Source organism: Myotis yumanensis, unplaced genomic scaffold (genome assembly GCF_028538775.1).
Source record: "Myotis yumanensis isolate MYYU_CA2020_CCGP unplaced genomic scaffold, mMyoYum1.0.hap1 SCAF_17, whole genome shotgun sequence".
NCBI lineage: Eukaryota > Metazoa > Chordata > Mammalia > Chiroptera > Vespertilionidae > Myotis > Myotis yumanensis.
In genome coordinates, this window is record NW_027223768.1 from 15,678,208 (window position 1) to 15,704,727 (window position 26,520).

The following is a 26,520-nucleotide window of genomic DNA, read 5'->3' on the forward strand; positions in this document are numbered from 1 at the left end:
CCCAGGGCCACCGTGCCTCCCTCACAGCTTTCCCACAGCTGAGGGAGGCCAGCCCGAAAGGGGCTTTCTCAGTTCTTCATGGTACCAGGGAAGGAGTCCAGAGAGGACAGCAGACCTGTTAACTAGGGTCCGTGGGATCAGGGGTGGGAGAGGACACAAGGCCCTGCTCCCAAAGCTCCCACCCAGACTCCTGCTTGCCTCTGCTCCTTCGTAGCTGGGAGAGGACCCAGCTCTTTCTATCCGCATCTGGTCCAGACTTTTGGAAAGTCCATTCGGAAGTCTGCCCTCCATCCCTCTTCCTACAGCACAAACCTTCCCCTCCTGCTAGGCCTCGGGGTTAGTTACCGGCCTCCGGAGACGCCATCTTCTAGCTCAGGTGGCTGAGGAAGAACAGCAGACCCAGACCTGGAGGTGGCCCTTCCCACGGAAGTCAGGGTAATTGTTATAGTAATAAGTTTAGTTAGTATAAGATAGCATAATCAAATTTTATTTTTTTATTAGAGTGAATTTTTTAAAAAATATATATTTTATTGATTTTTTACAGAGAGGAAGGGAGAGAGACAGGGAGTTAGAAACATCAATGAGAGAGAAACATCGCCCAGCTGCCTCCTGCACACTCCCCACCGGAGATGTGCCCGCAACCAAGGTACATGCCCTTGACCGGAATCGAACCTGGGACCCTTCAGTCCGCAGGCCGATGCTCTATCCACTGAGCCAAACCGGCTACGGCTATTAGAGTGAATTTTAAACTTTACTTAGAAGAGGAACTTAATTTGTGTGTGTGTGTGTGTGTGACCCTGATAAGTAACTTGTAACGCCCTGCGTGTTAACTCCTGACAAATAACTTGTAACTCCTGACAAAAAACTTGTAACTTCCTGCGTGTGTATCCTGATAAGCCCAGGAGGCCACCGGAGCACACTGATATGAGACACTGAAGAAGCCCACCCAGGGGGCATAAAAGAAGGACTCTCACAGCAGCAGTCAGACGCTTGTCTGCCCTCCACAGACAGGTCATTCTCCTTCCCCCTAGAAAGTGCCGTTCCTGCTCTGCTTCTGAGCCCAGACCGTTAGAGACCTCTCTTCGAGTCAAGAGACGGAGCTCCTGCCGTGGCGTATTTGACGACCTCTGTGTGTCTCTGTCAGCGAGTGTCTCCGGGTGGCCTGCCAAGGACTGAAACCCATCAGCTCTCTGGTAAATAAACCTGTGTGATTTCTTGCATTGTTTGTCCCCTGTGTCTTCTCTCTTCTTAGTTTTTGGTTAAGCTCGGCCATATTAATTAATAGTAAGTACCCTTTGACGTCTGTATTGGTATATCCAAATGAGGCGCTCTGGGTCACCTGCACATACGTTCCCATAGGAGTGGAACAGTAATATTCATAGCAGAGGGCTTCTTAGGCTTCCTTTTGTTTTTTAATTTTTTAAAAAAATATTTTATTGGTTTTTTTACAGAGAGGAAGGGAGAGGGATAGAGAGTTAGAAACATCGATCAGCTGCCTCCTGCACACCCCCCACTGGGGATGTGCCCACAACCAAGGTACATGCCCTCAACCGGAACTGAACCTGGGACCTTTCAGTCCGCAGGCTGACGCTCTATCCACTGAGCCAAACCAGCTAGGGCTGTTTTTTAATTTTTTTACAATCCTCATCCAGGGATGTGTTGTGTTTGTGTGTGTGTTTGAATTGATTTGAGAGGAAGGGAGAGAGAGAGAGAGAGATGTGAAAGAGAAACATCCACTGGTTGCCGCTGTACGCAGCCTGACTGGGGATGGAACCTGCAGTGTGCATATGTGCCCTGACTGGGAATCCAAATTGCAACCTTTTGTGTTTGGGACGATGCTCCAGCCAACAGAGCCACCCGGCCAGGCCAGGGCTTCTTAGGCTCTTGACAGAGGAGAGACCCTGTCTGGGCTTGTTTGCATAGATATTTATGTATTTGTTTGCCTCCTCATGGGCAAACTCAGTCTGCATGAGGTCAGGCTGGCTGGATCCAGGTGTGACCACCCTGCATGTAAACAGCAGGAGAGGGAAACCCAGAGGGAGTGACCATGAGGGAGGAGAATTGGCCCCGGCTGACCCTGAACCCAGCTTGGGGACATCTGTGCTGTGGTGTCTGCCTAACAGTGGGCAAGGGAGCTGAACAATGACCCCTCCCACCTCCCCCCACATCTGGAGCCCTGCCTTCTCCACATGTGGATCCAGAAGCCGCAGAAGGTGGGGTGCAGGGGGACACGGGTAGGAGGAGGAAGAATATGGGGAGATTCTAGTCCCTCCCACTTAGAGATGCGGTCGCCATGGTGACTGAGGACCGGTGAGGTGGGATGGGGTTGGGGATGGGGGCGGGGGTGTGGCAGGACTGAGCTCTGGGAGCCGAGAGAGCCTGGCATTCCAGGGGGAGGGAAACGCAGCAGCATCCCCAAGCTCCAGGTAAGGAAGCAGGAGAGCCGGCAGTTCTGAAAGGAGAGGATGGGCCATTGTCTGGTGCTGGCTCTGCCCCGAGAATGGGGCAGACAGAGGGGGTCCGGCCATTGTTTGCGATATTCAGCTCAGCCTTCCAGCTCTAGGCAGACTGGAGGAGGAATCCTAGGAGGCGCTGGGTAAGGGGTTGGCGGGATTGGCTGGGCAGGTTGCAGGAACGCTGAGAGACAGCAGGGGGGGGGATCTGGGAGAGCAGAGGCTTGGGGCCGTCCCTAGTGCCTTCACACAGCAGGCACGGAATCAATGCAAGTTGTTTTGACTCGCTTGTGATCATAGAAGGAGGGCAACGCGGGACCAGAGCAGGTGGGCTAAGGGAGGGGAGCCAGGACGCTGCTCTTCTCCAGGGCTCTGCTCTTCTGGGTCTGTCCCCGAGGCCGGAAGGGAGAGGGGGTAGGGGACACTGGACCTGCGGGGTGAAGCCCCGAGTGGCTTCTCTCCTGACACCAGGGCAGCCAGTGAGGTATCCATGCTCCCAGGGAGCCGAAGAGACAGAGCCCTGGGGTGAGCATGGGGTAGGGGTGAGGACTGACACCGCCATTTCCCTTCCCACTACCATCCCCACATCTGGATCGCTACCTGGGCCAGAAAGCCTGGCAGGAAGGGGCTACTGTGTGATGTGGCCTAGGGGCTGTGGGGGAGGAGTCCCTGGAAGAGCCGGACCCTGGGGTAAGGGTGTGGGGTTGAACTCAGCATTGTTGTCTAGAGGGTCCCCAAGCTGGGCTCCAGGGCTAGGGTGGAAAGGAGCTGGGGAACCCCCACATCAGGGCTTTGAAATGGCATGGCCCCTTCAGTGTGTTCCCTGAACACCTGACCCCTCCACCACCGCCCCACCTCAACTGCTGCCTGACTCCAGCCCAGCCAGGACACTTCCTCTTCCTGGCCTTGGTTTCCTCATTTCTATCGTGAGGGGCCAGCTCAGAGCTTCCTTGATGCTGGAGGCAGGACCTGCCACACCATTTGTGGGATCCAGTGAAACTAAAAATGTGGGGCCCCTTGTTCAGGAATGACCAAGACTTTCAAGACGCCCACCTGAGAGCATTAGAGGAAACGAGGGCCCTTCTGAGTGCGGGGCCCTGTCTGTGGGCTCTGCCGGCTGCAGCAGGAGAGATGGCAGTGACTCAGTCTGACTCCAGCGGTTCTGGTGCAAGAGGGTCAGTGGGCAGCCCTAGCCGGTTTGGCTGAGTGGATAGAGCGTCGGCCTGCAGACAGAGGGGTTGCAGGCTCGATCCCCAGTGAGGGGTGTGCAGGAGGCGGCCAATTGGTAATTCTCTCTCATCATTGATGTTTCTCTCTCTCTCCCTCTCCCTTCCTCTCTGACATCAATAAAAGTATATTAACAACAACAACAACAAAAAGAGGGTCAGTGGGTAGGGGCAGGTGGCCCTGCCTCTCCATCAGGCTGTTCCGTGGAGCTGGACCAGGAGGCCCTGTGGAGGCAGGAGGTGGTACCTGACGGCCTGTCTTCCCAGAGGTTTCAGGAATCACCCCAGAGATACTGTTTCTCAGCTCAGAGGAGCCAGAGCTTGTCACCTCCACCTACTTGCCTTCTCCATCCAAGAGGCTGAGCTTCCTGGACTAGGGCTGGAGTAGGACTCTACAGAGACAGTAGAGCTAAGGGATTAGCTTGGCATGAGGCCGATCTGAGTTTAACCTGACTTTTCGCTGTGGAACCTCCCTGAATCAGCTCCCTCATCTGTAAGATGGGGTCCTGGGGGGGTACCTCTATGCTAAAATTGTTGGGTAGGCCCCAGCCTGATTCATGTGGGCTGGAGGGGCTGGGGAAAGGCCTGGGGCTAGGAAGAGAATGCCTAGGATCTGGAGAAGAAGGATAATTCCAGGGCATTAATCTAACACTTCCAGAGAGGCCAGAACAGGGCACCAGGCTGGGAGGGTGGGGCTGGACTTTCTACCCCCCTCACCCCCCCAATAGAACTCCTCCCAGTGACCCAGATAAACCAATCTGTTCAAGCAGAGAGGCCCAGGGGCAGGGTAGGTTCCCAAATCTGAGCTGGGGTTGAGGAGACACAGAAGGTGGGGTCTGGGTGGGAGTGTCCCTTGATTCTGAGAATCAGGAAGACTTTCCCTGGGGGGCTCGGTCCACGGCTTCTCCCAAGGACCTGGCAACCAGCCCCCGTGAGAGCCCGAGGGAGTCTTAGGCAGGCCTTGACAGAAACCGTTGTCAGGAGGGGTCTGCCTAAGACCAACCCTCGGGAAAATAGAGAGGAAATGGGAGCAGAGGGAGAAGGAAAGAAGGCTGAGCAGCCTTTGATCAGGAATTCTTCTAAGGATTGTACCGGGCTGTACCATCGCCCTGCAGGCTGGTGCTGTGGCGAGAGGGATGGAAGTGCGGATACAGGAAGGACTTCCTGACAGTGAGGAATGTGCACTTAAGGAGAGGGGTTATTTATTGGAGTCGATGTGCCCGGGGATGGCTGTGCTCTTTATAACCAGCAGTCAGCTGTCTCGGGCTGAGTGGGCAGGAAACTACCCCCTTTGAAGGTCACGAAGCTCTGGGTGCTAGATGCCTCATTAGCCCTGCGTTACGAGTTTCCCCCTGGAGCCCCGGGGGAGAAGTGAGCAGCCACTATAGGGGGTGGGTGCCTCCACAGAATGTTTGAAAAGTATGAACTCAGATGGGAAATTTTCTGGGCTTCCCACTGCTCTGATGCCGCCCTAAGAGAGATGGAGATTAGATTTCCTCAGCAAAGCCACGAGTAAGGCGGAGAGCGATTGTTTTATTTTTATAAGATCATGGCTCTGCTGGAAGTGGGAGTTAGAAATGTAGAGCAGCGGTCGCCAACTGGTGATCCGCAGACCACTGGTGGTCTGTGAGGTCCAAAAGGTTGGCGACCGCTGGTTTAGACCACTGCAGGGACTTCCAAGTAGGTAGGAGTGGAAAGACCCTGCACCGTGGGTAGGTGAAAAAGGAATATGGAAGACAGTGTCATGACTCCTGTCTGGGAAATCTTGAGTAAGAGGAGAAACCCCTGATCAGCTGATTAGACTAGATGTGATGTGATAGAGGAACGAGAAATGATCTAGAAACTTTCTGGCCCTAGCCGGTTCGGCTCACTGGATAGAGCGTTGGCCTGGGGACTGAAGAGTCCCGGGTTCGATTCTGGTCAAGGGCATGTACCTTGGTTGCAGGCACATTCCCAGTAGGGGCTGTGCAGGAGGCAGCTGATCGATGCTTTTCTCTCATCGATGTTTCTGACTCTCTATCCCTCTCTCTTCCTCTCTGTAAAAAATCAATAAAATATATTTTAAAAATAAATAAATAAAACTTTCTGGCCTTTTTTTCTTAAAAAAATATTTACCCAAAGGATATTTTTTCCATTGACTTCTATAAGAGATGGGGAGAGACACAGAGAGAGAAACATCGATGTGAGAGAGACACATTGATTGGTTGGCTCCCGCATGTGCTCCTCGGGTCCTGGTGATTGAGCCTGCAACCGAGGTACATGCCCTTGACCTGAATCAAACCCGGGACCCTTCATTGGCTCTATCCATTGAGCCAAACTGGCCAGGGCTGGCCTTTTTTTAGGAAGAGAGGACTGGCCTTTAAAAAAAATTATATATATATATATAATAATTATTATTATTACTGATTTCAGAGAGGAAGGGAGAGGGAGAGAGAGAGAGATAAAAATATCAATAATGAGAGAAAATCATTGATTGGCTGCCTCCCACATGTCCCACACTGGGGATCGAGCCTACAACCTGGGTATGTGCCCCGACTGGGAATCAAACCATGACCTCCTGGTTCATAGGTTGATGCTCAACCACTGAGCCACGCTGGCAGGGCCTTCTGGCTTTTTACTAGTAAACTTTCTGGATAGACAGAGGCGAGAGGAGGGGGGAAGAGAGAGGTGTGTCTCCCTTTTCCCCTCCCAACTTCCGCCAAGCCCGGGATCTGTCACAACTCGAGAGGTAGAAATTCTGGTTTCCCTTGCCCAGAGCTCCCAGTGCTGGCTTTGGCACGATGGATACCTGGAGGGTCTCACTCTTGGCCCAGCCGGGCTGAGCCTCTGTCCCCTGCCGCTGGGGCCCCCACTCACCTCCTTTCTTCTGGATGGCATCTCCACCCAAGAGTCCAGACACCTGGGTTCTACACTGTGGCTGGCTCAAGGGTACGTGAGATGAGACGGGTGGCTGGGGTTGGCGGGCCTGAGGGGAAGTTTATGCAGAGACCCGAGCAGACAGACAGCAGCCCAGAGTCCAGGGGTGGTGGGCAGCTGCAGAGGCTGGGAGACAGGGCCACTTCCCTGGCAATGCTGTTAGCCAGCCTGGGGGCTGTACGTACTCTCATTGCCACCCTGCAAGACGAGGGCCAGGTAAGCCTGAACATCAAAGACCCGAGCCCAGCTGGCCGGGACAAGGTCAGAGCAGCTGATTGAGACGTAGTCCCCCGCTTGGGTCGTCAGAGCGAAGGGGTAAGTATGAGAGACGGGGTACTCACAGATCTGAAAGAGCCGGGAGACTCAGGTCTGAGGAATTCATATTTGACCATAGGAATCTGTTCCCCCCCAAATTCCCCTGCCTGGGGCCAGGCAATGGTGTGGGCTCTGAGCTATGGCAGGAAGGCAGGCAGAGAGTAGCTAGCAAGGACTTCTCTGAGGGTAAGCCGAGAAAAGGCAGAGCGAGGCTATTGGTGAAAAGAGATCAGAAGAACAGGATGGGGAACAGCTCCCTCCCACCCAGAGGGGAGAGGAGGTCTGCAGGCTGAGGCCTGTGAGGGTGATGGAAGTGAGACTACTCCACGGCCCTCCGGACAGGAAACTTTGTCATCCCTGCCCTACACACTTCTGCTGCCCGGGGCTCTCTGATTGGTCTAAGTGGGGGCGGGGCGGGGGGGGGGGGTGACGGAAGGGGGGATGTGGTAAGGACTGCTTACCCAGAGAGTGCCCCTGTGTCTGTTTCCCCAGAGCCATCTGGTGACAGCCTCTGGCTGAGCATGGCCCTTCCAGCCCTGGGCCTGGACCCATGGAGCCTCATAGGCCTTTTCCTCTTCCAACTGCTCCTGCTGCTGCTGCCAACAACGACCACAGGTGGGGGTGGGCAGGAGCCCATTCCCAGGGTCCGATACTATGCAGGTAAGTGTTTGATGTCCGGGAAGTGTGGGGATGGCAACAGCGAGCTGGAGGGGCGTGGAGGAAGGCGAGATGAGTGGCGGAGGGGAAGAAACACGGAGAAACAGAGAGATGTCCAGGGAGAGACTGAGAGCCAGAAATAGAGGTTCCGACTGAGTCAGAAGTGAGAGACGAAACAAACCACTTAGGGCAGTGATGGCGAACCTATGACACGCGTGTCAGAGGTGACACGCAAACTCATTTTCTTGGTTGATTTTTCTTTGTTAAATGGCATTTAAATATATAAAATAAATATCAAAAATATAAATCTTTGTCTTACTATGGTTGCAAATATCAAAAAATTTCTATATGTGACACGGCACCAGGGTTAAGTTAGGGTTTTTCAAAATGCTGACACGCCGAGCTCAAAAGGTTCGCCATCACTGACTTAGGGTGAAGAGCGAGGAAAGAGAGACGAGGGGCCAGGTGGCCAGGTGGCCAGGGCAGCACTCCTTCAGGTTCCCCAAAACTGGTGGTTTTCCCTTCCCTCCTTAAATATCACCGTCCTCAAGCAGGCACTTCAAACCAAAACTGCTTTCCTGCCCTCAGTTCCCCCGAAAGCCAAGGCCCACGTAGAAGATGGTCTGTGGACCTGGTGACTCAGGCTGCTCTAGGCCAAGGCCAACCACACAGATCAGGCTGGACCATGGCAAGTCTAGTACCATGGACCCCAGGGATACGAGAATTGAGGGTGGCCCAGCTGGGGGACAGGCCCTGGAGCCCTGGAGGCACAGCTTGGCTGCTTTCTTATTGAGGCTGTGGGGCTGCTGGTACTCTCGCCTCCAGGGAGAAGATTCAGGAAAGGATATGGGCCTGTAGGAGTAGTGGGGGCAGGGGGTCCTGGGCGCTTAGCATCTTTCTGGGGCAATGTCTAAGCAGTGGTTCTCAACCTTCTGGCCCTTTAAATACAGTTCCTCATGTTGTGACCCAACCATACAATTATTTTCGTTGCTACTTCATGACTGTAATGTTGCTCCTGTGATGAATCGTCATGTAAATATCTGATATGCAGGATGGTCTTAGGTGACCCCTGTGAAAGGGTCGTTCGACCGCCAAAGGGGTGGCGACCCACAGGTTGAGAACCGCTGGTCTAAAGGAAATGCATGTTGCCCATTGGTGGCGAGGCCTCCTCTGTGTTGGGTGCAGCATAAACAAGACTCAAGGTGCTCATAGTCCCGAAGGGAAGCAAACGAGCAGACAGTCATGCTGCCGGGGATCAGTTCTGTAAGGGGGCGTTTATGCAAGTCTGAGGGAGGCCAGCCCTCGCCACACACTACTCCCCCAACGCCTCCTATTGGTCCTGTCTCAGACTCTGAGCCTTCAAAGGTAACAATTAGCTAGTCCGTCCTCTAACTAATGCAAAAGTGTGAATGTGCCCATGAGAGAGGATTTGAGGAGCTGGTGGCCAGCGGGACAGGAACACACAGACCCCCATCTATTCCAAGGTGAGAGGGAGGACCTAGAAGAGACACCCAGGCTCACCTCCCCTGTCCAGGTGACATCCGGGCATGCCCATGGGCCTTTGAAGAGAGATGCTTTCTTTCTGTTCAGCCTAAGGTAGTCATTCTTGTGGTGGAAATTTCTTGCAAGAGGAGGGTAAGGAAGTGGGGTTGGTGAGTGGGACCCTACTACCCACAGCTATTCTGACACAGGCCTGTCTGTGTCTAACTTTCCTGCTTGTGGCTGCTAACACCTCCTACAGTTTATCTGCCTTCTGCTCCCCCTGCCAGGGAGCACCAATATGTCCTCCCCTACGGCAGCCCCCCCAGGCCTGGGAGAGCATCCGTCATGCCTCACTTTACTTCCTGTCCCTTTGGGTGTGGGCCACCCTCCCAGGCTGTCATTACTGGTCTCTGGCTGCCTCCCCTCTCTACTGTGGGCTCTACACACAACGTTCCTATGGCTGCCAGTGGAGTGGGTGAAGGGGGAGCTGCTGATGAAGAATGGGTCCAGCTGCCAAGGCCTGAGGAGCACACTCTGCCAGCCCTTTCCCTCCCCCCACCTGTAGCTCAGTAATCAGTTGCTGGCCCACCAGCTGCTCCTCACTCACCACCCTTCTCATCACCTCCTAACAGGGGACGGACGCAGGGTTCTTAGCCTCTTCCACCAGAAGAACCTCCAGGACTTTGACACTCTGCTCTTGAGTGCTGATGGAGGCACTCTCTATGTGGGGGCCCGAGAGGCCATTCTGGCCTTGAATATCCAGGATCCAGGTGTGCCGAGGCTAAAGAACATGGTGAGGAGGCCAGGGATAAAGGGTGCGGGCTGGGAGTGAGGAGGGGGCCAGCAGATGCCCTGTGCCTGCGCTGCCTATGGGTGAATAATCGCCCAGTTTCTGTCATCTATACAGTTGACCTTGGAACAAGATGGGTTTGAACTATGCGGGTCCACTTTTATGCAGATTTTCCTCCCCAATAATTGTACAGTTGGCCCTCTGTATCCTCAGATTTCCCACCCGAGAATTCAACCAGCGTTTTCAATCTGCGGTTGGGAATCCATGGATGTTCTAACCCATTTTATATAAGGGACTTTTATGTAGGGGTCCTGGAACCAATCTCCCATGGACACTGAGAGACTTTGTAGTTAAGTTTTGGGGAGTCAAGACTTATATGAGGACTTCTCACTATGCAAGGGGTTGTTGTTCCTAACCCTCGTGTTGTTTGAGGGTCAGCTCTATCCAGTAATAATCAGCAACTCCTGTTATGTATATCTGGTCGGTAAGCAGGCAAGGAATACTATCGTGGCCTCACTATTCATTGGTATTCTGACTACTGGTTGAATAATATTAATTGCTAAAATGGCTGAGATGGAAATCTTTGACACACGAGAGGAACATTGACTCAAATTGTACCAATAATGTGATATCCACCCACTGGTAGAAATCACTGAAGCTTCTGTGTTGTTGTTGTTGTTTTGTTTTTAGAGTATGTTTATTGAAGCTGAAGATAGTGAAACAAAAGTGACTTAGGATAGAAAAAGCAACAGGGCAGAGCCTAGGCCAGGCTGCTTTGGCTCATTGGACACTCAGAGAAAAGTGGGCCTTAGAGACAGGGTCAGGGGGTTAGTTCGGGACAAGCTGCTGCTACCCCTTGATCCCCTGGTTGCAAGTCTCCTGGGGGACCTTAGAGTTTAGGAGATGTACGCCTGAGAGGGAAGAGAAGTGTGGGCGTGTCCCACGGGGAGGGAGAGCGGGCCTATGTTAAATTTTAGTCACCCTGTTAATGGCAATGATGTGAGGGAGAAAAGGAGAAGGAAGGAAAAAGGGGAGGGAGGGAGCTAGCAAGGATGGAGCGTCTCCACGGTTTGTGTTTCTCAGCGTGGTCTGTAGGCCACCTGCACATATGGGTTACCACTTAAAAAGGCCCATTTCCTGTGCTGTGACTTAGGAACTGACATTTAAACAGTTTCCCTGGGGAATGTGTGGTTTGACAACTGCTGCTCTGTGCACCATGCATTCCTTAGGCGCTTTGCATATACTGCCTACTGGTGCCCTCCAGAAGCCTGTGAAATTGACCAAGATCACTCAGCCAGGAAATGGCTGCACCTAGATTCAAACTCAGGTCTGGCAGGGAGCGCGATCCTAATGACGAGCAGTATCGTCAGAGTAATAGTTCTGGTCACCAACTGATGTTATTACAGTCCATCAGCAGATCACTGATCGCTGATGGTGACTTCACACCAGAACCAAGGAGGGGATGGCAAGTCAAAGCTAGAGTTGAACACCTCATATCCCTTCATCTCCCCCCTTCCAACTCCCCATTTCAGATACCCTGGCCAGCCAGTGACAAAAAAAAGAGTGATTGTGCCTTTAAGAAGAAGAGCAATGAGGTAAGCAGAGGTGGGGGTGTAGGGGCTCTGAGTAGAGAACCCTCAGGTGGGGCAGGCGGCAGAGGCAGCTTGTTCGCATGATTATTGCCTGCATCGTGTTCTACGAAGGAATACACGGACTGCCTCCGCCCTGCCCAGCCCTTCTTCCCACTAGGAAGTGAGGGAGCATTGGAGTTTGGGGGCCCAGGAGTTTGGGGCAAACGTGCTGGAGGCCTGAATTCTCTATCTCCTCCAGACCCAGTGTTTCAACTTCATTCGTGTCCTGGTCTCTTTCAACGCCACCCACCTCTACGCCTGCGGCACCTTTGCCTTCAGCCCTGCCTGTACCTTCATTGTGAGTTACCCGGCACCCAGCTCTCAGGCCCCAAGTCTCCCTCCTCACATCTACTCCCAGCCCATCCTCTGCAGCTCTGGAAACCTCCTGAGCTTCTGGCCGCAGACCAATGTCCCTCTATGTCCCTTTGGCTTCCTCCCTCACACCCCTCATTTTCCAGATATGAGACTCTGGCGTTCTAGTCTCCCATCCTCTGCCCCCTTCTAGGAACTCCAAAATTCCTATCTGTTGCCCATCTCGGAGGACAAGGTTGTGGAGGGGAAAGGGCAAAGCCCTTTTGATCCTGCCCATAAGCACACGGCTGTCTTGGTAGGTGAGTATCAGGTTCCCTGGTCCCTCCCAACATCTGCTTTCCCAAGTCACTCTGTGACATATGGAATCTGAGTTTCCTGAAAGGCAGGGGACAGAGGGAGGGAAAGCCAGGAGCCTCAGAGCCCAAGATCAGAGGGGAAACTGGGCACCCCAACCACCAGCTCCTGCTGAAGCTGCTACAAAGGAGGTGCAGAGAGATGGCTGTGGGGAGAGAGGCAGGAAGGTCTGGAAAGGGTCTCAGGCAGCGAAGAGGCCCGAGATCCAGCCAACTGTTCAACAAACAGGCTCCGTGTGACACCTCCTCTGTGTGCCAGGCATTGTGCTAACAACTGTAGGGGTTTCAGTTACCCTCCCAGACACAAACCATTAGACTTCCCAGCTTGGCTTCTCGGAGAAGATGGCCTTTGGCTTTTGAGTGGGACCTTGGAAGACAGGTAGATGGGTGGGGAAGGGCCACCAGGAAGAGAAGGGTAGGACCCAAGGTGTGGAAACAGAAAACCAGCCACCTTCTGGGAACAATGAGTGATTCTACTTGGCAAGTGGTTTGGCTGGTTGTGTTGGGGAGTAGCGAGAAAGAGGCTTGGCCACTTCCTGTGAGCAGAAGGACCTAGGAAGAAAGGTGCTCAGTGGGGCCAGGAGCTGGGCGTTGGGGCTCCACAGGAAGGTGTACAAGGAATGAGACGGATGTGAATGCTGGCCCCTGACAGAGGCAGGTCTGAGCGGGGTCGGGCCCCTTCCCACCGATCATGTCCGTCCTCCTCCCACCCAGACGGGATGCTCTATTCCGGCACCATGAACAACTTCCTGGGCAGCGAGCCCATCCTGATGCGCGCGCTGGGATCCCTGCCTGTGCTCAAGACGGACACTTTCCTCCGTTGGCTGCAATGTAAGAACCTGAGCCCCATCCAGGACAGGTCTGGTCCCCTTCCCCCGAGTCACTCTACTCCTTGTTAAGAGCGTACCACGTGCAAGGCAGTCCTGGTAGGCACTGGGGGCACAGCAGGGAGGGAGACCGAGCTCCGTCCCCAAGAAGCTTTCGTGTGACATAAAGAAAGAGGTATCAGTCCTCCTCCCCTCCGCCCCCACGGCTACCCTGGATCAGCCGTGGCACCCGAGGCCTCCAGTCTCCTGGCCTCCAGGGCCAAACCAAGGGTTTTCACCAAGGGGACCGCAGGGCACCCAGGGGCCCCACCCTAAGCCTCTCTGCCTACCCTCCCATCCCCGCCGCAGCGGACGCCTCCTTTGTGGCCGCCATCCCTTCCACTCAGGTCGTCTACTTCTTCTTCGAGGAGACAGCCAGCGAGTTTGACTTCTTCGACAAGCTCCGCACGTCCAGAGTGGCCCGCGTCTGCAAGGTCGGCCTGGGCGGGAGGCGGGGCTGACGTGGACGAGCCAATGGGGAGGTGGCAGGGGCGGGGCTGAGCCTAGAGCCCAATGGGAGAAGGGGAAGGCGGGTCGGGGGCGGGGCCCCGTGCAGCCCGAGGCGCCCCTCACCCAGCCGCGCCCCTAGAACGACGTGGGCGGTGAGCGGCTGCTGCAGAAGAAGTGGACCACCTTCCTGAAGGCCCAGCTGGTGTGCGCCCAGCCCGGCCAGCTGCCCTTCAACGTCATCCGCCACGCCGTCCTGCTGCCGGGCAATGTCTCCACCGACCTCCGCGTCTACGCAGTCTTCACCTCTCAGTGGTGAGACCCGGGGCGGGGGAGTGGGGCTCGCTGTTGGCTGGGGGGGGTGGCGGGGGGGGGGGTCGGGGGAGCGGGGAAGGGCGCGGGGACGGGAGGTAGGAACTGACGTGAGTCCAAATACCTCCCAGGAATTTGATCTCTGCCCTTCATGTAGCTGGGAAAAAATGTAGCTCAGAGAAGTTCTTACTAGTTTATATCCTGGCTGGTTCCAACAAGGGTGGGAGGCAGCTTACAAAAGGCAACCATTAAAAGAAATAAAATAAAAAAGGAAAGTAAAATTAAAATATCCCATAAGGAAATGGGAATAAAAGGAGAATAAGAGTAGCCGGGGATAGGATCAACATATTACTAATGTTTGTCATGTATACAGTCCCTGGAGGCCAAGTCACAAATTTAGCGCTGAGCTTCCTAATGGCCAGAGCAAGGAGAGGAACACCGTCAGCGTCATAAGATAAAAATATATCCATTGCTTGGAGCCTGAGAAAGGTGAACTGATTCGCTGTGGTCTGATCCCACAGTGTTTTAGGAATCGGCTGACAATGTGTCAGGTACCGAAGATACCTGGTGTAAGCAGGGTCTGGTATCTATGGCACCCGGAACTTAGGACACGGTGTGTGCCACAGTCAAGTTAGAGAGAACAAGAAAGACACCTGTCTCCACAGACCAGGGCTGAAGGAATAGTAGTCTTGTAGTCAGGCTCTGGTTCGTTCTCTGAGGACCAGGAAGCCACAGGACGTAAAGGAGGAGGGCTTCATCTGGAGCCTGTCAGGCACTGGTTACACTGCCCTTCCCACGGGTACAACCCCAGGGGCCTGCCCCCCAGTTAATTCTCTTTAAGGATCATCACACTTCAGATCCTAAAATGGGCCAGAGTCAGGGGCCCTCCCAGCCCTTATTACCACAACTAGGGGGAGGAGAGGCAGCTAGAGGCTGGCACAGCCCTCCACATTCCTGCCTTCCTGGGGTTCCTCACCAAGGGTAGGCCAGGGCTGGAGGGGGAGCTTCCTGATAGAGCAGAGGAGATCACAGACCATGTCCCCTCTGGCTGTCTCCAGGCAAATCGGTGGGACCAGGAGCTCAGCTGTCTGTGCCTTCTCTCTCAAGGACATCACGCGTGTCTTTGAGGGGAAGTACAAGGAGTTGAACAAAGAGACTTCACGATGGACTACTCTTGGGGTCACTGATATCAGTCCTCGACCGGGCAGCGTGAGTACCAGCCCCCACACTGAGCAAAGTCCCCTCCTCCCCCCAGAGACACACACATAATGCACTTATCAAAGTACCTGTCGTGGCATAATAGATGCCCAATAAATGTTAGTTCGCCCCCCTGCCCCGCACCAGTTCTGTCTGCTGAGATATATACTGGGTCCAGCTGCCCACATGCCTCAGGTGTCCAGCCCCATCCCACACATCTCCCTGAGAAAACAAGGGGGCATGGGTTGTGCCAAGGACTGTGTTGGCATCTTCACCTGCATTTCCTATTTAACTTTTTTAAAAATCAGAATTGTATATGTACACTATTTAAAGAATCATACAGATTTACATGTGTTGGTTACCAAAAAAGCCCTATTTCCCTTCCTAGAGAAAACCAATTTTTTTAGCTGATTCTTTTGGTATTTATCTTCAAATCTCTAAATAATATACTTTTATTGTTACGTCTTGCTGTTTCCGCTTCAGGCAGTATCTACTGCATTCCCGTTCTAAGAGGTGAGGATTTACCTGTGTCCCCCCACAGTCATGTGCTGGAGCTGGCTGGCAGCAACTAGCAAGAACTCTTTTTACAGTTCTCTTTCCAAATTCGTGTCCAGTGGCATTACATTGGTAACTTAAAATCAACCATGTGGCAGTATAAACCATGGAAATCAGCAAACACTACAAACCAGGGCTCCCCTACCCCCACTCCAGAGCTGCCTTACGAACACACCAGTGCACCCAACCCTCATCTTCCAACAGTTTTATAGTAATTTTGGTTAGATCAAGATTTATATTATTATTCACCAATGAGCCAAGTAGTAAGCCCTGATTACTTCTCCTTTTGCATTTTTTAAATTTTCCCTGGGGTTAGTAGTTATTTTGATGTTTCTTTGCTTGCTTTGTTTTCTAAACTCTTATCTTTAATTTAACCCCCGACTTTTTTTTTTTTTTAAGTGAAAGAATTTGTTAGTAAAACAATGAGACAGAGAGTGGTTATTCCACAAACAGAGCAGCCAACTCCAAACTCTTACTCAATTATCTGAATCTCTTCTGAAGACAGACCCCTTGGATGTTCTAACAGTTTCATCTTCCTGGAACTCCTCCCTGTCTACTGCAGTCTAGACTGGAGGCCCTCTGCATTCGTGCACAGCGGCCATCCTGGAATCTCCCCTCCTCCTCATTCTGGGCAGTCCCTTTGCCTCTTCCTTGTTATGATGTCATGTTTCTTGCATCTCATGGCTTCTTCTTCTTCTTCTTTTTTCTATCTTATTTTAGTGGAGGATAGTCTCTGTAGATTCCTAGATAGGGATATATAGCGGTAAAATCTTTTGATATCTTGAGTGTCTAAAAATGTCTTCTCTTTTATTTTTTTGAAGATGTCTTTATTCTACTTTCACATTTGATAGTATGGCCAGGTACATGTAATTCTAGACTAGAAGGCTTTGAAGGGTTGCTCTATTATCTTCTAGCTTCCAGTGCTGCTGTTGAGATGTCCAAGGCTATTCTGATGATCCCTAACTCTTTGAATGTCCCCTGGTTTTTCCTCACTGGAGTCTTGTAGGGCCTTTTCTTTGTCCCTGGGTCTTCTGAAAATTTCACACTATTGAGCTTTGATGAGACTCTATTTATTTATTGTGCTGGGCAGTCAGTTTACCCCTTCAGCCTGGAAATTTAGTTCCTTCAGTTCTAATAAGTTTTCTTGAACTATTTCATCCTATTTCATTCAACAAATATATATATGTAATTTTGTTGTTGTTATTAATCCTCACCCGAGGATATTTTTCCATTGATTTTTAGAGAGAGTGGAAGAGAAAGGGAGGGACAGAGAGAAACATCGATGTGAGAGAGACACATCGATTGGTTGTCTCCTGCACGCACCCCAACTAGGGCTGGGGAACCTGCAACCGAGGTACGTGCCCTTAACCGAATTGAACCCGGGACCCTTCAGTCCATGGGCCGATGCTTTATCCACTGAGCCAACCGGCTAGGTGGTCAGGGCTCAACAAATACTTTTGGAGCCACATGCCACTGCTCTAGGCACTGGGGATACAGCAGTGAATAAAACAACAAGTCCCTTCCCTCATGAAGCTGACATTCTAATGTTAGAATGTTTTTTTCTCTTCTTTCTGGACCTCCTGGACTGGTCCTCTAACTTTTAGAAACCTTTCCTATTTCCCAAAGCTTTAGTTGTGTTCTACTTTTTGGAAGAGTGTCACAATTTTACCTTCCGATCCTTCTACCAGACTTTAAATTTCTGCTAAAATATATCATTTCCACCCTAGCTGGTTTGGCTCAGTGGATAGAGCGTTGGCCTGCGGACTGAAGGGTCCCAGGTTCAATTCCGGTCAAGGGCACATGCCTGGGTTTCAGACGCGATCCCCAGTAGGGGGCGTTCAGGAGACAGCAATCAATGATTCTCTCTCATCATTGATGTTTCTGTCCCTTTCCTTTCGTCTCTGAAATCAATAAAAATATGTAAATAAAATAAAATATATAATTTCCTAGTTTTTTCAAGCTTTAAATATCTCTTTTATAAAAATGTTCTGCCCTAGCTGGTTTGGCGCAGTGGATAGAGCGTCGGCCCATGGACTGAAGGGTCCTGGGTTCAATTCGGTCAAGGGCACGTAGTGTGTCCTTTCTTCAAGATGTATGTAATGTCTGGCTGTCCTCTCTCTTCACTTATCTCTCTTAAGATAGTAATGAGCCCGGCTGTGGCTCCGTGATTGAGGGTTGACCTATGAACCAGGAGGTCATGGTTCTATTCCTGGTTGGGGGCACATGTGGGGTATGTGGGAGGCAGCCGATTGATGATTCTCTCTCATCATGGATGTTTCTATCTCTCCCTCCCTCTCCCTTCCTCTCTCAAATAAATAAAAAATACTTTTTTTTAAAAAAGATAGTAATGATACTTTGGTGTGAAGTTTTCTTTTCTCCGAATCATTTCTGTTTCTTCTTAGGTTTTCATTTGGTTATATTTTCTATTTGTTTGCATGGTCTCTTTCACGGTCATGGTTTGACTCACAGGTCTGGTCATCCCTGGCTGTCTCCTCCTATTTAAGAGCAGGGGACCAGGAGGCTGTTTGGAAACTCTGTGCCCCTGGGTATGACTGGGCAGCTTGAGTTCCATTGTAGCTGCACTGAGGATGGTCAAGCCAGGCTATTTTGTTGGGGACCTTTAATGTTAGTATTTTAAAATCTTTCCTCTGGAACCTCTAGTCAGTGTTCCGAGCGCAGACTCTTCTCATCTTTTGCTCGGAAGGAGGTGGTCTGGTTCCTGGTGTCAGGGTGCCATGGGGGAAGATGGTTGGGTGTGAGAAGAGTACCAGCCTGTACTGTGCCTGCCTGCACTTACCGCCCCCCTTTCATGATCGTATCCCTCCGAACTGTGCCTGCTGTTCTCCATCCAGAGACCCTCTGTCTCCACGAATAAACCTCCAGTCTTGGGCCAGGGCATGGAAGGGACAGCCACGCAGGAACATGGGGCTGGGAGGAGATCTGCCTGCTTTTTAAACAAATTTTCAAATAATTCTCTTTACTCGGCGCCCCTCTTTAAGTCATTTCCAGAAGTGACTGGGGCCACTAATTCATGAACTTTAGAAACTGTCTTATAAATCAGATAGCTTTGGTCTACCCCAGGATCGTCTGAAGAAGACTTTTTATTTCTGCTAAGTCTCTTAGTATTTGTTCATTTGTTTTCCAGCTTCCAAATGCCTTCTCTCCAGTCCTCCCCATCCCTGTAGGTTTGCCTTCTATAGAATCCCTTTGGGAGGAAGCAAGTGTAGGTGCATGTGCTCATCCTGGTATCAAATGCGATGTAGATGCTATTACCTCACTTTACACCTGAGGAAATGGAAGCTCATAGAAGTGGAGTAACTTGTCTGGGGACACAGCTTGTAGGTGACAGAGTTGGGGTTGGCCCTAAGACAGTGCTCTTGGATATGAAGGACAAGGGTCCCGACTAAAGGTCATAGCACAGGTGTCCCAAGAGCCCTAGCATTCTGGTGTTGGCAGGGCCTTTAGAGAACAGCCAGTTCAACCCCTCATTTTATGGCTGAGAAAAGGAAGCCCAGAATGGAGAAGAGACTCTCCCAGAGTCATGTCGCAAGTTCATGCAAAACCTTGATGAGAAACACTCCCTGCCACACCACCCTTTTATATGCTATCTTTCCTTTAATCACTGGCTCAGCAAACATTTATTGGCACCAATTGTGTACCATGTCCTCTGCCAAGCCTCCAGCTACAGACATGGGTGAAACAGGGTTCTTGCCTGCAAAGGGCTCGCACCCTGCTTCCTGCCGGCTGCCAGGCATCCTTGATGGAGGTGAGGAGGAGGAGGAAAGCCCTAATGGCTAACATTTATTGAGTCCTTAATTCATGCCAATCACTGTTCTAATTATTTTTCATGTATTTTACTGTTCATCCTGCCAGCAAAGCTGTCATATATTGGTAATAGGCCCATTTACTGTTCAGGGACCTCAGGCATGTGGAGGCTAGAATTCAAAGCCCAACCACCATCTGGAGATGAGGAATGCCAGGAAGGAGGGAGCCAAGGAGATCAGCAGAGGGGGGAGAAGGGAGGGAAGAGGCAATGGGTGGAGGAAGCTGACCTGATCTGCCTTCTTCCCCCTTCAGTGCTCGGTGGGCTCCTCCTCTGATAAAGCCTTGACCTTCATGAAGAACCATTTCCTGATGGATGAGCAGGTGGTGGGGACGCCCCTGCTGGTGAAGTCCGGTGTGGAGTACACACGACTCGCGGTGGAGACAGCCCCGGGCCTCGATGGGCACAGCCATCTGGTCATGTACCTGGGCACCAGTGAGTAGAAGGCTTCAGGACGTCCCTCAGGGGACTGGAACTGAGGAGGGAAATCGTTGCGTTTATTCACTCATGCGTTTATTCAGCAAGTGTTTTCTGAGCACCTACTATGTGCCTGGCACCCTGCTAGGCTCTGAAAACACAGTGGGGGAAGCAAAACAGCTCATCCCTACCTTTTGTGAGCTTTCAGTCTGGTTGGGGAGATACACACAAGGGCTTTGGTGGCCTTAGCAAGAGCTGCTTATTTTATGGGGGAAGCCATGTCAGAGAGGTAAGGAGTGAGTGGATAGAGGGGAACTGGACACAGCCAATGCAGAGATCATTCCTTCAGGAGGCTTGGCTGTGAAGGGGAAGAGAGCAAGGGTGTGACTGGAGGAGGGTGTGGGGTCCAGCCAGCATTCTCTTTTTAAATATGGGAAATATTGTTAAGAGCCAGTAGGGAGAGAGATGGTGAGAGATGGGCAGGCAAGGGGATAATTGGCAGGTGAGGTTGCAGAGGAGCAGGAAGCCAGAGTTTGAACTCACAACCTGGGTATGTGCCCTGACCAGGAATCAAACCAAAGACCTTCTGGGGCCGAAACCGGTTTGGCTCAGTGGATAGAGCGTCGGCCTGCAAACTGAAAGGTCCCAGGTTCGATTCTGGTCAAGGGCATGTACCTGGGTTGCAGGCACATCCCCAGTGGGAGATGTGCAGGAGGCAGCTGATCGATGTTTCTAACTCTTTATCTCTCTCCCTTCCTCTCTGTAAAAAATCAATAAAATATATTAAAAAAAACAAAACAAAAAAAACCTTCTGGGATGGCGCTCCAACCAATGGAGCCACACCGGCCAGGGCAGCAGAGAGAGCTCTTATGTGAAGGCTTTGTGTTCTCTATGAAGTAGGAGGACACAGGTCCTGAGCTGGGAATGAGGAGTGGAAAAGGTGGGAGGTTTGAGGAGAGAGGGGTGGATGCAAATAGTCATTATGGAAAGCAGGAGAGTCACAGGGGAGCGTGGAAGATTGCCAAGCCTATATATTGAGGGCCTGGTGATGGGATGACCATGAGCTTTAGTGGAAGGAAACCTACCAGATTCATTCATTCATTGTGGACCTATTACTAAGCACCCTACCAGCCATGCACTTACGGGGTACACAGTAGAGGACAAAACAAACAGGAAGCTTGTCCTTGTGGAGTGCAGGAAGACAGATAAACATCCCAAGTCAACGGCGTCAGATGATATGAGATTAGAAAGTTAGTCTAACATGAGGGGGGATCAGTAATGCCAATCAGAGTGGTTGCAATTTTTAAAAGGGTGGTCAGTCCTTAGTGGTTGAGTGTCGACCTATGAACCAAGAGGTCACAGTTCTATTTCCGGTCAGGGCACATGCCCGAGTTGCAGGCTTAATCCCCAGTGTGGGGCATGCAGGAGGCAGCCAATCAATGATTCTCTCTCATCATTGATGTTTCTATTTCTCTCTCTTCCTCTCCCTTCCTCTCTTAAATCAATAAAAAATACATTTGAAAAATAAAAATAAGCCCTAACCGGTTTGACTTGAGTGGATAGAGCGTCGGCCTGCAGACTGAAGGTCCCAGGTTCGATTCCAGTCAAGGACATGTACCTTGGTTGCGGGCACATCCCCAGTAGGGGGCGTGCAGGAGGCAGCTGATCAATGTTTCTCTCTCATTGATGTTTCTGACTCTCTAACCCTCTCCCTTCTCTGTAAAAAATTAATAAAATATATTAAAAAATAAAAATAAGAAGGAGGCCCTAGCCAGTTTGGCTCAGTGGATAGAGAGTTGGCCTGCAGACAAAGGGTCCCAGGTTCGATTCTTGTCAAGGGCACGTATCTTGGTTGCAGGCTCCTCCCTGGCCCGGGCCCTGGTTGGGGCTCGTGCAGGAGGCAACCAATTGATGTGTTTCTCTCAGATTAATGTTTCTCTCTCTCTTTCCCTCTCTCTTCCACTCTCCCTAAAAATCAATGGAAAAATATCCTCGGATGAGGATTAAAAATAAATAAAAATAAAAGGGTGGTCAGGATAGAACTCCTTGAAGTGCCTTTGAGTATAAACCCTTATGGAGGTGAGGGAGGCTGGCGATGTGATTTTCCACGGGAGCACTCAGCTGTCCACTGGCCCATGCCCACGGAGAACATGTGTTCCTTCAGGGATGGAGCTTTATTAGGTGGTTGCACAGGAAGGACAGGGGCAGGGCTTTCGGGCTGTTTACAAGAGCTCTCCATCTCCGTGGCAAAGAGGAAAACGGTCAGGCAGGTCCATGTCCAGTGCGTGTGAAGCTTCAGAGAGCACTTGCTGACAGCGGGGAGGCCGCCTGGAGTCGGGAGGGAGAAGGGCGGGATCTGGGGAAGAGGTGAGGCCATTTCAACTCTGTCTTTCCACAGCCACAGGGCTCCTGCACAAGGCTGTGGTGAGTGGGGACGGCAGAGCGCATCTGGTAGAGGAGATCCAGCTGTTCCCTGAGCCTGAGCCTGTTCACAACCTGCAGCTGGCCCCAACCCAGGTGAGAAGGGACCTTCTCAGGGGCCAGGCCTAAGGTGCTGGGGCCTTGCTAGGTGTGCGGGCAGCACCCTGACACTCTCCATCGCTCTTGCAGGGTGCACTGTTTGTAGGCTTCTCAGGAGGTGTCGTAAGGGTTCCCCAAGCCAACTGTAGTGTCTATGAGAGCTGTGTGGACTGTGTCCTTGCCCGGGACCCCCACTGTGCCTGGGACCCTGAGTCCAGACTCTGCCGCCTCCTGCCCACCTCCATGCCGTGAGTGCCAGTCCTGGATGGTGCCAGGACCCTTTCTACCCGCTCGTGCACCTGTTCTTCCTCTCTTTAGGGGCTACTGACGCAGTCCCTCCAAGATCCCCCTCCTTCAGAGGGCTCCTCCAGGGACAGGCTGCACCCAGCAGTTTAGAAGCTGCTCCAGCGTCCTGGGTCTCTGCTCTACCTCATGTGTTCCCCACCCCCACCCCCAGCTTCTTTCCCACTTATTCCTCCCTGCTCTTCCCACTTTTGTCTTCAAGGATGATTTTTTATTTCCTTGCCTTCTCAGGACGTCCTGGAGGCAGGACATGGAGAAAGGGAACCCACAGTGGGCGTGTGCCAGTGGCCCCATGAGCAGGAGCCTCCAGCCTCTGAGCCGCCCCCAAATCAGTGAGTGTGGGGCCACGGGAGGCGCAGAGGCTCGGGTGGTGGGGGGACTTCTCGGCAGGGCAGGCATTCTTGCCTCAGTATCTTCCCCCAGCATCTGCCTGGCTTGAGACCTGAACCCCCAGAGTTGCGATGGATTTGGGTCTTGGCTATCGGGAGAGGGCACAGGAGTTCTAAGGTGGGATTCGGGATCGAGGGTAAAGTTGGTTTTGGTGTCAGAGTTGGAGTGAGATGGACCGGAAGTCAGTTTGGGGTCCAGATTGGCGATAGGGAAGGAGTCAGTTGAGTTTGGGAGTTGAAATGGGAATTGGAGATGTTCACTGGGAGTCCAGACGTAGGATTAGAGACACTCTCCTTCTTCCTTCTCCCCCACATCCCTTAACTTTTTGCCCCCTTTTCTTCACCTACAGTTAAAGAAGTCCTGGCCGTTCCCAACTCCATCCTGGAGCTCCCCTGCCCCCACCTCTCAGCCCTGGCCTCTTACCGCTGGACTCACCGGACAGCAACAGTCCCAGGAGCCTCTTCCATGGTTTACAATGGCTCCCTCCTGCTGCTACTGCGGGAAGGGGAGGGAGGCCTCTACCAGTGCTTGGCCACCGAGAACGGCTTCTCATATCCCGTGGTCTCCTACTGGGTGGACAGCCAAGACCCGCCCCTGGCCCTGGACCCTGAACTGGCCGGCATTCCCCGGGAGCGCATGGAGGCCTCGCTGACCAGGGTCGGGGGTGGGGCCGCGCTGGCTGTCCAGCGGTCCTACTGGCCCCACTTTCTCACTGTCACTGTACTGCTCGCCCTAGTGCTTTCCGGAGCCCTCATCGTCCTCCTCCTCTCCCGACTGGGGGCACTCCGAGCCCGGGGCAAGGTCCAGGGCTGTGGGAACCTGCCCCCTGGGGAGAAGGCCCCATTGAGCAGGAAGCAGCACCTCCAACTCCCCAAGGAACACAGGACCTCCTCCGGTGATATGGACGCCGACAGCAACCACCTGGGCACCGAGGTGGCTTAAACTCTGGGCACAGACTGAGCCGTGGGGTAGTGCCTGGCCGCGCTGACCGGGGTGCCTGGAGCAGTGCGGACCTGACTAGCGGGGAGCAGCACAAAAGATCATCTTCCTCCCTCAAGAGCAGCTTCTCTGCCGCTCTGTGCCACCAATAGCACTCTGTGGGCTGGGCACAGTGGCCGGCTCCCCTACGGGCTTCCCCTGTGCCAAGCGCATGGGCTCTCAGACCGGGGCTGCCCCAGGCCTGGACCGAGACTATGATAGGAGGACCTAGAGAGGATCCTTCAGTTCTGGCCAAGCCGGGACCCCCCCCAGAAACATACTGCTCCAGGAGACCCTAAAGCATCTGGCTGTTCCAGGACCCTGTGGTAATCCACAAACATCTAAGCAACCATCAGATAGCACGCCGCTCCTGGAGACTCCACCTGATAGCAGCTGTCCCTGGACACCAGTTCTCCCCTCTCCCAGGGATCTTCAGGGTTCAGCAGGGAGCTGCCCCCTTCATGTGCACCACTGACCACCTACCTTCCTTCCTGCTTCAGATGGGGGAGGTGGTGGTCTCTTCTGGCCTGGCTAGAATGGCAGCGGTAATCTGAGCCTTGTTCGTGTCTTTACCCTGGCTGACCCTTTGGCCTCTGTCCTTTCCCCTTTCCTTTGCTTTGGGATTCAGAAAACTGCCTGTCACAGTTTATTTTTTATTAAAAAGACAAAGCTTCGGACCTGTGCTGTTTTTGTGGGAGCAGAGTTCTGCAGCAGAGGACTGCACGATGTAAGGGGAGCAGGCATGGAGGTGTCAGGGGGAGGAGGACAAGGTTGGGGGGTGATTGTTCCCTGGAACTCTTCTGCCCTGAGCTCCCCCTCCCACCCTCAGGCCAGCCCGACAGTCCTTTCCTCCACTCCAGCCACTGCTGGAGAGTCAGACTTTGTCTTCCAGGCCAACACTGTTGCTCAGCTTCAGCTCCTGTCTGCTGGCCAGGCAACACCTGATCCACCCCTGGGTGCTGATTGGCAGGTGTCCCTGCTCAGCCTGCTGTTGCTGTCCCTCAATCCCCCACCTTTCTTGTGACTCCAACTCAGCCCCTCTTTCCCACTGCAGCCCTTGGGTTCACCTCTTGGTGGATGGAATTTATAGAAAGACCATGCAGCCTCCCCATCGTGGCTACATCCTTCCCAATATCCAACAAACAGTGCCCTCTCCACACCCCCACACCACCGTCCCCCTCACCCTCCCTTCACAAAGGCCCATGACCCTCTTCCAACCAGTGCCTCTGCCCTCTTCTCTCTGCAGAGACCCCCAGCATGGCCCCCTCACTTTACCTCTCCCTCAGCTTAACCTCCTCTCTCCCACCCTCAGCTGTGCTGGGTGTTCTAAAAAAATAACCCTCCCCAACTCCAGCATTTGACTCTATGCCCTCCACCCTACTTGCGCTCTCTCTCCTTTACCACCAAACACCAGAGAGGGTAGGTACTGGCTGCCTCCCCACCCCACCCCCAATGTCACCCTCACCTTTAATCCCCTGTGGTCTGGCTTTCCCCCCCACCTCTATGCTCAAATGACTTTCCACAATTACCCCTAAGCAACTGATCTTGACTTACACAATCTTCACCCTTAATCTCCTCACCACTCCTTTCTACTATGGTTTCTTATTTTTGTTTTAGTTTTTTAATTGTGATAAGAAGCACATACTATAAAATGTATCCTCTCAACAATTTTTAAATGTGCAATTTTCAGTAGTGTTTACTATAACACATTGTTGCATAATGCGTCTCTAGGACTTTCTCATTTTGCAGAACTTAAAGTCTATGTCCATTGAACAACTCCCCATTACCCCTCCTCCCAGCCCTCGACAACCAACACTCGACCCTGTCTGTGAATTTGACTACTTTAGGTACTTCATGTAGGTGGAATCTATCCGCCTACATGAAGTATCTAAAGTAGTCAATATACAGCTGGTTTCTTTCACCATAATATCCTCAAGGTTTACCCCGCTGTAGCATGTGACAGGATATCCTTCCCTTTTTGAAGCTGAATAACAGTCATTGTATATATACACCACATGCTTTTTAGCCGTTAATCTGCTGACGCACATGTGGGTTGTTTCCCATCTTTGCTGTTGTGAACATGCTGCAGTGAACATGTGGTGCAGGCTCCCTCCCAGACCCGGTTCGCTCCTTCACTGGAGTTACTCGGCTTCTCTGGCTCTTTTTTCTACCCTGCTAGCTCCTTTGCATCCTGCCATTACCCAACATTTTTACCCTGCGGTTTCCCTTTCCAAGCACCCTTTCCAAACTTCCTCTCCTTGACTCGACAATAACCTCCGGGCCAAGGGCAATGGGACAGCGTGGGGCAATGGCAAGGGCAGTGGGCCAGGATTGGGCTCCTGGGGACTTCATCTGCTCTTTGTTTTTTTAAATATATATATATATCTTTTATTGATTTCAGAGAGGAAGGGAGAGGGAGAGAGAGATAGTAACATCAATGATGAGAGAGAATCATTGATCAGCTGCCTCCCTCCTGCACGCCCCACAATGGGGATCGAGCCCGCAACTCCGGGCATATGCTCTGATTGGGAATCGAACCTTGACCTCCTGGTTCATAGGTCAACACTCAACCACGGA

General features: G+C 52.3%; 1 protein-coding gene across 4 annotated transcripts; it reads left to right on the top strand.

The window, feature by feature from the left end:
* The first annotated feature begins 667 nt into the window (after positions 1–667).
* On the top strand, positions 668–24,617 carry SEMA4A (semaphorin 4A). 4 transcript variants are annotated; one of them, XM_070396235.1, is made up of 15 exons: positions 668–1,193; positions 7,403–7,570; positions 9,682–9,842; positions 11,372–11,434; positions 11,670–11,768; positions 11,976–12,081; positions 12,850–12,966; positions 13,311–13,435; positions 13,591–13,763; positions 14,819–14,969; positions 19,590–19,770; positions 22,151–22,269; positions 22,363–22,520; positions 22,807–22,907; positions 23,315–24,617. In XM_070396235.1, exons 2-15 carry the CDS (start codon positions 7,432–7,434, stop codon positions 23,905–23,907), a joined length of 2,286 nt encoding a protein of 761 aa, XP_070252336.1. In that variant the 5' UTR covers positions 668–1,193; positions 7,403–7,431; the 3' UTR covers positions 23,908–24,617. The 4 variants fall into 4 exon arrangements, with proteins under 4 accessions (XP_070252336.1, XP_070252337.1, XP_070252334.1 ...); XM_070396236.1 differs by lacking the exon at positions 668–1,193 and adding an exon at positions 2,365–2,426; XM_070396233.1 differs by lacking the exon at positions 668–1,193 and adding an exon at positions 6,473–6,607.
* Positions 24,618–26,520: the final 1,903 nt, after the last annotated feature.